This window comes from Pseudophryne corroboree, chromosome 6, assembly GCF_028390025.1.
Source record: "Pseudophryne corroboree isolate aPseCor3 chromosome 6, aPseCor3.hap2, whole genome shotgun sequence".
Lineage (NCBI taxonomy): Eukaryota > Metazoa > Chordata > Amphibia > Anura > Myobatrachidae > Pseudophryne > Pseudophryne corroboree.
This window is the reverse complement of record NC_086449.1, coordinates 483,234,451-483,247,430: the sequence shown is the minus strand read 5'-3', so window position 1 is coordinate 483,247,430 and position 12,980 is coordinate 483,234,451. Positions and strand designations below refer to the sequence as shown.

At 46.1% G+C, this 12,980-nt stretch overlaps 1 protein-coding gene across 3 annotated transcripts in view; it reads left to right on the top strand.

Annotated features, from left to right (window-relative positions):
- Positions 1 to 12,980, top strand: part of ZNF277 (zinc finger protein 277) — a 302,550-nt gene that overhangs the window by 66,488 nt on the left and 223,082 nt on the right. For 2 of the 3 annotated variants that reach the window (XM_063927282.1, XM_063927284.1), the window contains exon 2: positions 10,682 to 10,880. The exons of the other annotated variant lie outside the window; for it this stretch is intronic. In XM_063927282.1, coding sequence (XP_063783352.1) covers positions 10,682 to 10,880 — 199 coding nt within the window. The remainder of the gene's footprint in view (positions 1 to 10,681; positions 10,881 to 12,980) is intronic. 3 annotated transcript variants of the gene reach the window in all.

The following is a 12,980-nucleotide window of genomic DNA, read 5'->3' as shown; positions in this document are numbered from 1 at the left end:
GTTATCACGACTTTAGGTGCTCTTATCGTAGATTTAGTTTCACCTGCCTGAGGCAGGCAAACCAAACCCCCGATAAGTGTCGGCTTTCGAGCCCGCTGTGTTGCTTGCTAGTGGAAATAAGTTTCAGCTAAATCCATCATGGTTATACCTTTTTATAGACATTTATATCCTAACATGTATCAATACAGTGTGCTCCATGAAAACCCAAATCCAACCATTACTCTGAAATACACAAACAGCTCTGTGAGTGTTGTATCCATGGAGGTATGCAGTTTTTGTCATAAACTGTTAAACAATGGGTGCTGGTTCTCATTATATTGTAAATCGCAACGGAATCTGCTGTGCTTTATAAGAAACTGTTAATAAATAAATACCAGGCAATGTTTTCCAATCATTTAGCATTTCTTTTCTTTTCTTTTTTGGCTTACTGCAACTGCTACTTCTATGTTTTTTGTTTTCTCAGTGATGGGGAGCTTGGGTGTTTCGTTGGCTACTGTACACTGTACATGACCTGATGAGTTATGCACTATTTCTCTGACGTCCTAAGTGGATGCTGGGACTCCGTAAGGACCATGGGGAATAGCGGCTCCGCAGGAGACTGGGCACAACTAAAGAAAGCTTTAGGACTACCTGGTGTGCACTGGCTCCTCCCTCTATGGCCCTCCTCCAGACCTCAGTTAGAATTTTGCGCCCGGCTGAGCTGGATGCACACTAGGGGCTCTCCAGAGCTCCTAGAAAAAGAAAGTTTATTTTAGGTTTTTTATTTTCAGTGAGATCTGCTGGCAACAGACTCACTGCTACGAGGCACTAAGGGGAGAGAAGCGAACCTACCTGCTTGCAGCTAGCTTGGGCTTCTAAGGCTACTGGACACCATTAGCTCCAGAGGGATCGAACACAGGGCCCGACCTCGATCGTCCGTTCCCGGAGCCGCGCCGCCGTCCCCCTTACAGAGCCAGAAGCAAGAAGAGTCCTGGAAATCGGCGGCAGAAGACTTCGGTCTTCAAACTGCAGCTGTGCGCCATTGCTTCCCATGCACACCTCACACTCCGGTCACTGATGGGTGCAGGGCGCTGGGGGGGGGGGGGGGGGGGTGCCCTGGGCTGCAATATTAAGTACCTTGGCTGGCAAAAAAACACATAATATAGTCATAGAGACTATATATGTGTAAAATACCCCTGCCAGATATACATAGAAAAAAGCGGGAGAAGTCCGCCGAAAAAGGGGCGGGGCTATCTCCCTCAGCACACTGGTGCCATTTTCCCTCACAGCTCCGCTGGAAGGATCGCTCCCAGGCTCTCCCCTGCAGTTTCCAGACTACATAGGGTAAAAAAGAGAGGGGGGGCACTAAATTTAGGCGCAATATTGTGTATACAAGCAGCTATTGGGAAAAATCACTCAGTTATAGTGTTAATCCCTGTGTTATATAGCGCTGTTGGTGTGTGCTGGCATACTCTCTCTCTGTCTCCCCAAAGGGCTTTGTGGGGTCCTGTCCTCAGTCAGAGCATTCCCTGTGTGTGTGCGGTGTGTCGGTACGGCTGTGTCGACATGTTTGATGAGGAGGCTTATGTGGAGGCGGAGCAAGTGCGGATAAATGTGATGTCGCCCCCTGCGGGGCCGACACCTGAGTGGATGGACTTGTGGAAGGAATTACGTGAAAGTGTCAACTCCTTACATAAAAGGTTTGACGACATATCAGATGTGGGACAGCCAGCTTCTCAGCTTGTGCCTGCCCAGCTGTCTCAAAAGCCATCAGGGGCTCTAAATCGCCCGCTACCTCAGATGGCAGACACAGATGTCGACATGGATACTGAATCCAGTGTCGACGACGATGAGACAAATGTACATTCCAATAGGGCCACACGTTACATGATTGAGGCAATGAAAAATGTGTTGCACATTTCTGATAGTACCCCAGGAACCACAAAAAAGGGTATTATGTTTGGGGAGAAAAAACTACCAGTGGTTTTTCCCCCATCTGAGGAATTAAATGAGGTGTGTGAAGAAGCGTGGGCTTCCCCCGATAAGAAACTGGTAATTTCTAAAAGGTTACTAATGGCGTACCCTTTCCCGCCAGAGGATAGGTCACGTTGGGAAACATCCCCTAGGGTGGATAAAGCGCTCACACGTCTGTCAAAAAAGGTGGCACTACCGTTTCCGGACACGGCCGCCCTAAAGGAGCCTGCTGATAGGAAGCAGGAGGCTATCCTGAAGTCTGTATATACACACTCAGGTATTATACTGAGACCAGCTATTGCTTCAGCATGGATGTGCAGTGCTGCAGCTGCGTGGTCAGATTCCCTGTCGGAAAATATTGATACCCTAGACAGGGACACTATATTGCTATCCATAGAGCATATAAAAGACGCAGTCTTATACATGAGAGATACACAGAGGGATATTTGCCGGCTGGCATCTAAAATAAGTGCAATGTCCATTTCTGCCAGGAGAGGATTATGGACTCGGCAGTGGACGGGTGATGCAGATTCTAAAAGGCACATGGAAGTTTTGCCTTATAAGGGTGAGGAGTTGTTCGGGGATGGTCTCTCGGACCTCATTTCCACAGCAACAGCTGGCAAGTCAGCATTTTTACCCCATGTTCCCTCACAGCCAAAGAAAGCACCGTATTATCAGGTACAGTCCTTTCGGCCCCATAAAGGCAAGCGGGTTAAAGGCGCGTCCTTTCTGCCCAGAGGCAGAGGTAGAGGGAAAAAGCTGCAGCATACAGCCAGTTCCCAGGAGCAAAAGTCCTCCCCCGCTTCCTCCAAGTCCACCGCATGATGCTGGGGCTCCACAGGCGGATCCAGGTACGGTGGGGGCCCGTCTCAAAAACTTAAGCAATCAGTGGGCTCGCTCACGGGTGGATCCCTGGATCCTTCAAGTAGTATCTCAGGGGTACAAGCTGGAATTCGAGACGTCTCGCCCCCGCCGTTTCCTCAAATCTGCCTTGCCAACAACTCCCTCAGGCAAGGAGGCAGTGCTAGAGGCAATTCACAAGCTGTATTCCCAGCAGGTGATAGTCAAGGTGCCCCTCCTTCAACAAGGACGGGGTTACTATTCCACAATGTTTGTGGTACCGAAACCGGACGGTTCGGTGAGACCCATTTTAAGTTTGAAATCCTTGAACACATATATAAAAAAATTCAAGTTCAAGATGGAATCGCTCAGGGCGGTTATTTCAAGCCTGGACGAGGGGGATTACATGGTATCACTGGACATCAAGGATGCTTACCTGCATGTCCCCATTTTACCATCATCACCAGGAGTATCTCAGATTTGTGGTACAGGATTGTCGTTACCAATTCCAGACGTTGCTGTTTGGTCTGTCCACGGCACCGAGGGTATTTACCAAGGTAAACAACTGGACAACTGGGAAGCAGACTTCCTCAGCAGGCACGACCTCCACCCGGGAGAGTGGGGACTTCATCCAGAAGTCTTCCAACTGATTGTAAACCGTTGGGAAAGGCCACAGGTGGACATGATGGCGTCCCGCCTAAACAAAAAGCTAGAAAGATATTGCGCCAGGTCAAGAGACCCTCAGGCGATAGCTGTGGACGCTCTAGTGACACCGTGGGTGTACCGGTCGGTTTATGTGTTCCCTCCTCTTCCTCTCATACCCAAGGTACTGACAATAATAAGGAGAAGAGGAGTAAGAACTATACTCATTGTTCCGGATTGGCCAAGAAGAGCTTGGTACCCGGAACTTCAAGAAATGATCTCAGAGGACCCATGGCCTCTGCCGCTCAGACAGGACCTGCTGCAGCAGGGGCCCTGTCTGTTCCAAGACTTACCGCGGCTGCGTTTGACGGCATGGCGGTTGAACACCGGATCCTGAAGGAAAAGGGCATTCCGGAGGAAGTCATTCCTACGCTGATTAAAGCTAGGAAAGAAGTGACCGCAAACCATTATCACCGCATTTGGCGAAAATATGTTGCGTGGTGTGAGGCCAGGAAGGCCCCAACGGAGGAATTTCAGCTGGGCCGTTTTCTGCACTTCCTACAGTCAGGGGTGACTATGGGCCTAAAATTGGGTTCCATTAAGGTCCAGATTTCGGCTCTATCGATTTTCTTCCAGAGAGAACTGGCTTCACTACCTGAAGTTCAGACTTTTGTTAAGGGAGTGCTGCATATTCAGCCCCCTTTTGTGCCTCCAGTGGCACCTTGGGATCTCAACGTGGTGTTGGATTTCCTAAAGTCACATTGGTTTGAGCCACTTAAAACCATGGAATTAAAATATCTCACGTGGAAAGTGGTCATGCTGTTGGCCTTGACTTCGGCCAGGCGTGTGTCAGAATTGGCGGCTTTGTCATGTAAAAGCCCTTATCTGATTTTCCATATGGATAGGGCAGAATTGAGGACTCGTCCCCAGTTTCTCCCTAAGGTGGTATCAGCCTTTCATTTGAACCAACCTATCGTGGTGCCTGTGGCTACTAAAGACTTGGAGGCTTCCAAGTTGTTGGACGTAGTCAGGGCCCTGAGAATTTATGTTTCCAGGACAGCTAGTGTCAGGAAAACTGACTTGTTGTTTATCCTGTATGCACCCAACAAGCTGGGTGCTCCTGCTTCAAAGCAGACTATTGCTCGCTGGATCTGTAGTACGATTCAGCTTGCACATTCTGCGGCTGGACTGCCGCATCCTAAATCAGTGAAAGCCCATTCCACGAGGAAGGTGGGCTCTTCTTGGGCGGCGGCCCGAGGGGTCTCGGCTCTACAACTTTGCCGAGCAGCTACTTGGTCGTGGTCAAACACATTTGCTAAGTTCTACAAGTTTGACACCCTGGCTGAGGAGGACCTAGAGTTTGCCCATTCGGTGCTGCAGAGTCATCCTCACTCTCCCGCCCGTTTGGGAGCTTTGGTATAATCCCCATGGTCCTTACGGAGTCCCAGCATCCACTTAGGACGTCGGAGAAAATAAGATTTTACTCACCGGTAAATCTATTTCTCGTAGTCCGTAGTGGATGCTGGGCGCCCATCCCAAGTGCGGATTGTCTGCAATACTTGTATATAGTTATTGTTTAACTAAAGGGTTATTGTTGAGCCATCTGTTGAGAGGCTCAGTTATATTTCATACTGTTAACTGGGTATAGTATCACGAGTTGTACGGTGTGATTGGTGTGGCTGGTATGAGTCTTACCCGGGATTCAAAATCCTTCCTTATTGTGTCAGCTCTTCCGGGCACAGTATCCTAACTGAGGTCTGGAGGAGGGTCATAGAGGGAGGAGCCAGTGCACACCAGGTAGTCCTAAAGCTTTCTTTAGTTGTGCCCAGTCTCCTGTGGAGCCGCTGTTCCCCATGGTCCTTACGGAGTTCCCAGCATCCACTACGGACTACGAGAAATGGATTTACCGGTGAGTAAAATCTTATTTTTAGAACAGCTTTGTACTCTGCTCTTAGTTGACTGGCTGAGTCTATGATCCACAACACAAGTTTTGGCGCACTCTTAGGAAAACATGAAAGAATAAACTTAAATAAGTCAGTAATATTATAGAAATATAAAATGTACCTTTTATTTGTGTAATTTAAAATAAAGTCCCCAAAAGACAAAGGTTATAAAATTGATAAATATCTGAATGCCCTATCTGTGCTGACATAGGGCATTCAAGACCATGTGTATTTGTCACATTGTGTATATATTTGTGATTTGAGTGTGATAATACACATGGTCTTGAATGCACTATGTCAGCACAGATTTGCTGAATGCTGGTCTTTTTCTTATGTATATGATTACTCTGTGATCTATCTCTTGGTTGACTGGTACGGAGTCACACCTAAAAAAAATTGTGCAACACAAGTTGTGTCATTATCCCTCGGGCCTTTTCATCAACCCTGTCCCTAACCGCAGGATTGTTATTTTGGTGGTAACTAAGGCGGCCATGAATCAAACCTTCTAAAGTGTGTATAAGATAAGAAGTTGCCCATAGTAACCATTCCGCTTGTAGCTTGCATTTATCACGCACATTCTGTAACGCGATAGGTAGAAGCTTATTGATTGTTATCGGCAACTTCTTCACTTGTCCACTTCCAAATCCCCATACACCCAGTAACATTGTCATCATAAATTCAACAACAATTTTGTTCTTCCTGATAAATTCATTAGTATATCTGGGGTTTCCTATAGTGTCATGCTTCGAGTCACACATTTTGTCTTTCCCATTCTCTCTGAATACTGCACATGTGCGCACACACAAAATCCATTTTTGACTACCTATCATAAGCAACATTTTGTGTCATATTTGAAGGTGGCACTGATTGGGCTGGACGGTTTACGTAATAAACTGGTTACTAAGCATATAGTCTGTTTTTCTTGATGCTTTTTATGTCGACCTCTGAATGAAGAAATGAAAGAGCCTCCAATATAGATGCAATAACAAGGACAATTTGGAAAGAGCTGCCAATTATCACATCGCTAGTGATGTTGAGGTTGATTAGTAGGGAAAATAACTGGAGCTACTTAATGGATCGGGTTGGGTATGTGTGACAGACGGTCGGTCGAAATACCGACGGCGGGATCCCGGCTGTTTATTTGGCCAGCGGACTCGGTGGCTCGCTGCGCTCGCCACAGGTTCTATTCCCACTCTATGGGTGTCGTGGACACCCACGAGTGGGAGTAGTCCCTGTTGGTCGGCATGCCGACCGGCGGGATTTTGAGCAGGCGGGATGTAGTGGTTGGTATTGTGACCGGCGGTCTCCTGTACTATGACTGTGCTTACAAATACACATACATTTCATTTTTGTTGCCTTGTTTGTGCTTGAGAGCTACTTGATGTTTTCTGGATAATGTTAGAGACTTCACTGCTCTTCCATTAATGTCATACTGTACCATGGCTTAAGTCATTGGCTTAAGTCATTTAAAGGCAAGGGATTGCAGCATTTAAGCTAGGAGAAAATAGTGTCTTAGGGGTGTAGGTTTTTACCAGTGGACGTGTTGCCCATAGCAACCAGATTCTACTTAACATTTATTTAGCTGCTTCTAGAAGATAATAACAAGAATCTGATTGGTTGCTATGGGCAAATCTCCACTTCTAAAAAAACCTGCACCTTTGTAAATATATACCTTAGCTGGGGTACACATTAGGGGATGTATTGGATGATATGTTGTATTGAGGCAATATCGTCCACATCGCATAGTGTGTACCTCAGTGGCACGTTCACGTGCATCATCTGCAGGTTCTTCCCATCTGATGTACAGCACGCCAAATGCGTCAATCCAGCTGACAGCAGCATGCAGGTGAATGCCGGATGGTAGGATATATCACACGGTCATACACCGGATCGCGCAGTGTGTAGGGATGACCGATATATCTTTCCACAACATTGCAAATGCATTAGGATTATTTATTCCCCCCTAGAGTGGCCAATCCCGGGATCAGGATTGGCGGGATCCCGGGATTAGGCCTAAAATTGGCCGGGATTGGAGCTTCCATTCCCGGGGATTTCGGGATTAGAAAGCCACCTTGTTTTTTTTCAATGCTAGGCAGCGTTGAGCGTCCTCAGGAGGCTGAGACACTGCCCAGCTCCCTCCTCCCGGCTCCCCGTGCCCCCAGCTGTGTGCACGGTGCAGGATGACGTGAAGTCAGAGGTCACACTGCGCAGTCTGATGCCAGACGCCCGCGCTGCCCGCATCGCACTTCACCGCCCACAGCAAGTGAGCCTGCCCGCCCTCCCAGAGGATGGTGTGTAGTTCTGTGGGCAGGCCTGGAAAGAGGGGTGGGGGCAATGAAAATTTCAGTTGATCATTTTTCAATCCCGATACCCGAGATTGAGAAAAAGGCCCGGGATTGGCCTCCCTAATCACACACACACACACACACACACACACACACACACACACACACACACACACACACACACACAGTGACTAATCATTTATATATTTCAGATGATTGAAACTATTGTTTTCCTTTTTGCTAATTAAGATTTTAAATAGCATATCAGTGAAAGATAGAAAATACATAAACTCGCTTAATACAGAAGTACATGTACAACATAATGCCCAGACTTACCAACAATCTGGATTGTACATTATTTTACGAGTGGGAGGTGATCTACTGCACAGCTATGAAATAAGTTGTCTGTTTTTATCATTTTTCTCTTTAATTGTTTTTCTTATGTGTAACAAGGCAGAAAGTTCCTAGGCAACAGCTGCTAAAGGAGAATATGGACAGATCAGTGGTACTAGTTCTGTTTCACAAATTTGTTTTGTTATTTTTAACTCTTCATTAGTAAACATATGGTCAAAATGCTGTGAAATGCTGTGTAGAAATTGCATAGTGTATTTGGTGTATCTGTATTTCTAATGTTTATAAATGGTTTGCAATAATGGCATACTCCCTTCTGTAGTACCTATATGTGATGCAGTGTGTGCAAGCCATTGGTGTGACTTGCAATGAACAAAAAAAATCTGTTTATAAATTGCGTGGAATTGCTGCCCTTTCGTTCTGAGTTTCTGTATGACCAATTTTACTTATTTATTTGAAATATGTTCCCTTTGATCTATTACTTTAAGCATACACTATGTTTCACACTTGATTATAAAGCAAATAAATACTATGTAGCCATCCTAATGCGTATACATTCCTGCAGAATAAGCATCTTATATAATAAAAGGCTAACGCTGTTCCTCACCTCTATGGGTGCAGTTCAAGTGCTTTGGGTGCCGGCGGACACTAGATGGCGCCTGACGGAGCAATTCAAGTGTTACTCCATACGGGTGCGCACAGCCGCTGGTACTGACATTACTGTTATGTTGTTCCATCATTTTGCAAAGCTTGTAACTAGTATTAAACACTTGCCTGACATGGTCGCATCAGATGCGACCACACCAGAAAGTGTTTTATCTGACCTGGTCGCACAGGATGCGACAAGTCAGATAAATAGTGCTAGCAACGGCAGGGAAGAGAAACTTCCCTTTGCTGCTGCCCCCCCCCCCCCCCCCTGCGTTCCTGGCGGCTGTCCGGGCTCTTAACAGTAAAATCGCAATGTTACCGATGTTCCGATGATTGCAATGTTCCTGACTGATGTTTTGGTTAAATTCATGTTCTTCACTAAATTCACTCTTACAAAAAAACAACAACAATTTCCGAGTGGTTTTTTTTTGGGGGGGGGGATCGTCAGTTAAGTTGTTAAATTAATATGTGGTGTGTGACATTTGTGCTGCATGTGACAAAAATATCTCCTTTTTATTGTATGTTCTTTATAAAGTATGGGTAATAGACAATTTATCTGCTTTTAATCAGCAGAAAGAATGCACCCCGCATTGTTTCAAATTTTATTTAAAAAAGTACACCATATAAGTAAGAACAAAGCCATTTCATAGAGCAGGGGCGGGGAACCTTTGGCCCTCCAGCTGTTGTTGAACTACACATACCAGCATGCCTTGCTACAGTTTTGCTATTTGGCCATGCTAAAACTGTTGCAGGGCATGCTGGGATGTGTAGTTCAACAACAGCTGGAGGGCCGAAGATTCCCCATCCCTGTCATAGAGGGACTATATACTATGGATCTCTTGGCAAAGTCATAGTGCTTGGATAAAAGAGATGAGCGCTTACATGCGTGTAACAGTGCTACTAGCTAAAAGAACTAAGAAACCACGCATATTTAACCTTCAGTAAACCAGTTGGAACAATGTCCATGCACTTTATGCACGTGTACTCGCTGTTCCATCACTACGCAAACTGGCAACATCACAACTTCGGCTACAGGTGGGTGTCAACCATACAGGTTATGGCCCGTTACTTGTGTATCAGAGACCATCTATTACCTCTATGAAGGGATGGTTTTCTGATTGGTGCACCACAAGACTATGACTCTGCATGCCACTCCACATGCAAAGGCAGCATGGTACCCGCGTGATAGCTCAACAATGTATTGGTCGACAGTACTTAAGGTAGGCAGGTACAAGAGGTTGACATGACAATGGTCGACACGTGTTTCTTGGGCTTTTTACCTGTTTTCTCACATTTGCTTGATTTACTATCCATGTAGACTTCTATTGGGAAGCATACCCGTGGCGAGCAAAGCGAGCCCACAAACTTACAGGTTTGTACTGATAGTGGTCACATAACATAAAATAGACATGCCGACCATTGTCATGTTGACCTTCTGTACCTGTCGACCTAATGCATGTCAACAATATGGTGCCGACCTAATAACTGTCTACCTAGACATGGTCGATCCATTAATCCACACCCAGGCAGTAGGCTGCTAGTCCATCGCACAGCTTACTGCTGGGGCTTGTCCTCAGTACATCCAGACAGCCTTGCACTGCACCACTCCCCACCAACCAATCACACTCCTTGCACTTAGGGGCTAATTCGGACCTGATTGCTGCTGTGCGTTTTCGTTAAAGTTGTGGAGGAGGGATTATTAATTAGGTGTATTTGTTACTGTAAAAGATGTTTAAACATAAAATGTGAGCTACCTACAATATGTTATGCTATTTTGCACTATTGACTATTTTCATAAATCTGGAAAAAGAAAAAAAAAGGTTTTGAATCAACAATGGCTGACTTGATGCAAGTGAGTGTGCGTGCGTGTGCCCACACACACACACACATATTTATTTATTAATAGTTTCTTATATAACGCAGCAAATTCCATTGTGCTTTACAATTGAATATATATAAAATATAAAAAATGTGTTGTGTTTATTGAATTCATCATGTACTATTTAAATTATGTTACAGATAGCAAGGACTGTATCTTGGAGAGTTTGTCATTGCCAGAAAGTTCGGTTGCTGCTTCTGATCCAGATGGCTTGTCTCTGCCATGTATGCTTTGTGAACATTCTTACAAGATAACGGACAAGGACAGTCTTCTCAAACACATGGTTATTGAGCATAAGCTTGTAATTGCTGATGTAAAATTAATAGCAAATTTCAAGAGGTAAGATATATTTGTAAACTTAGGCTATTCTAGAAAGATATTCTAATTATTTTTATTTACTGATCCCTAGGAATTTACAATTGCAAATTCCATCCTCTGGGGAAAGAATCCATTTACCTCCACATATCTCATCATTAGTCATCAGTGTTTTCATTTCTCTGACGTCCTAGTGGATGCTGGGGACTCCGTAAGGACCATGGGGAATAGCGGCTCCGCAGGAGACTGGGCACAAAAGTAAAGCTTTAGAACTACCTGGTGTGCACTGGCTCCTCCCCCTATGACCCTCCTCCAAGCCTCAGTTAGATTTTTGTGCCCGAACGAGAAGGGTGCACACTAGGTGGCTCTCCTGAGCTGCTTAGTGAAAAGTTTAGTTTTAGGTTTTTTATGTTCAGTGAGACCTGCTGGCAACAGGCTCACTGCATCGAGGGACTAAGGGGAGAAGAAGCGAACTCACCTGCGTGCAGAGTGGATTGGGCTTCTTAGGCTACTGGACATTAGCTCCAGAGGGACCGATCACAGGCCCAGCCATGGATAGGTCCCAGAGCCGCGCCGCCGCCCCCATTACAGAGCCAGAAGACAGAAGAGGTCCGGAAAATCGGCGGCAGAAGACGTCCTGTCTTCAACAAGGTAGCGCACAGCACTGCAGCTGTGCGCCATTGCTCTCAGCACACTTCACACTCCGGTCACTGAGGGTGCAGGGCGCTGGGGGGGGGCGCCCTGAGACGCAATAAAAACACCTTGGATGGCAAAAAATGCATCACATATAGCTCCTGGGCTATATGGATGAATTTAACCCCTGCCAGAATACACAGAAAAACGGGAGATAAGGCCGCCGAGAAGGGGGCGGAGCCTATCTCCTCAGCACACTGGTGCCATTTTCCCTCACAGCTCCGTTGGAGGGAAGCTCCCTGGCTCTCCCTTGCAGTCACTACACTACAGAAAGGGTTAAAAAAGAGAGGGGGGCACTAATTACGCGCAGTATTAAAAATACAGCAGCTATAAGGGGAAAAACACTTATATAAGGTTATCCCTGTATATATATAGCGCTCTGGTGTGTGCTGGCAAACTCTCCCTCTGTCTCCCCAAAGGGCTAGTGGGGTCATGTCCTCTATCAGAGCATTCCCTGTGTGTGTGCTGTGTGTCGGTACGTTTGTGTCGACATGTATGAGGAGAAAAATGATGTGGAGACGGAGCAGATTGCCTGTAATAGTGATGTCACCCCCTACGGGGTCGACACCTGAGTGGATGAACTGTTGGAAGGAATTACGTGACAGTGTCAGCTCTGTATAAAAGACAGTGGTTGACATGAGACAGCCGGCTACTCAGCTTGTGCCTGTCCAGACGTCTCATAGGCCGTCAGGGGCTCTAAAGCGCCCGTTACCTCAGATGGCAGATATAGACGCCGACACGGATACTGACTCCAGTGTCGACGGTGAAGAGACAAATGTGACTTCCAGTAGGGCCACATGTTACATGATTGAGGCAATGAAAAATGTTTTACACATTTCTGATAATACGAGTACCACCAAAAAGGGGTATTATGTTCGGTGAGGAAAAACTACCTGTAGTTTTCCTGAATCTGAGAAATTAAATGAGGTGTGTGATGATGCGTGGGTTTCCCCAGATAACAACTGATAATTTCTAAAATGTTATTGGCATTATATCCTTTCCCGCCAGAGGTTAGGGTGCGTTGGGAAACACCCCCTAGGGTGGATAAAGCGCTCACACGCTTGTAAGAACAAGGGCTCTACCCTCTCCTGAGATGGCCGCCCTTAAGGATCCTGCTGATAGAAAGCAGGAGGGTATCCTAAAATGTATTTACACACATACTGGTGTTATACTGCGACCAGCAATCGCCTCAGCCTGGATGTGCAGTGCTGGGTTGGCGTGGTCGGATTCCCTGACTGAAAATATTGATACCCTAGATAGGGACAGTATATTATTGCCTATAGAGCATTTAAAAGATGCATTTCTATATATGCGTGATGCACAGCGGAATATTTGCCGACTGGCATCAAGTCTAAGTGCGTTGTCCATTTCTGCCCGTAGAGGGTTATGGACACGACAGTGGTCAGGTGATGCGGATTCCAAACGGCATTT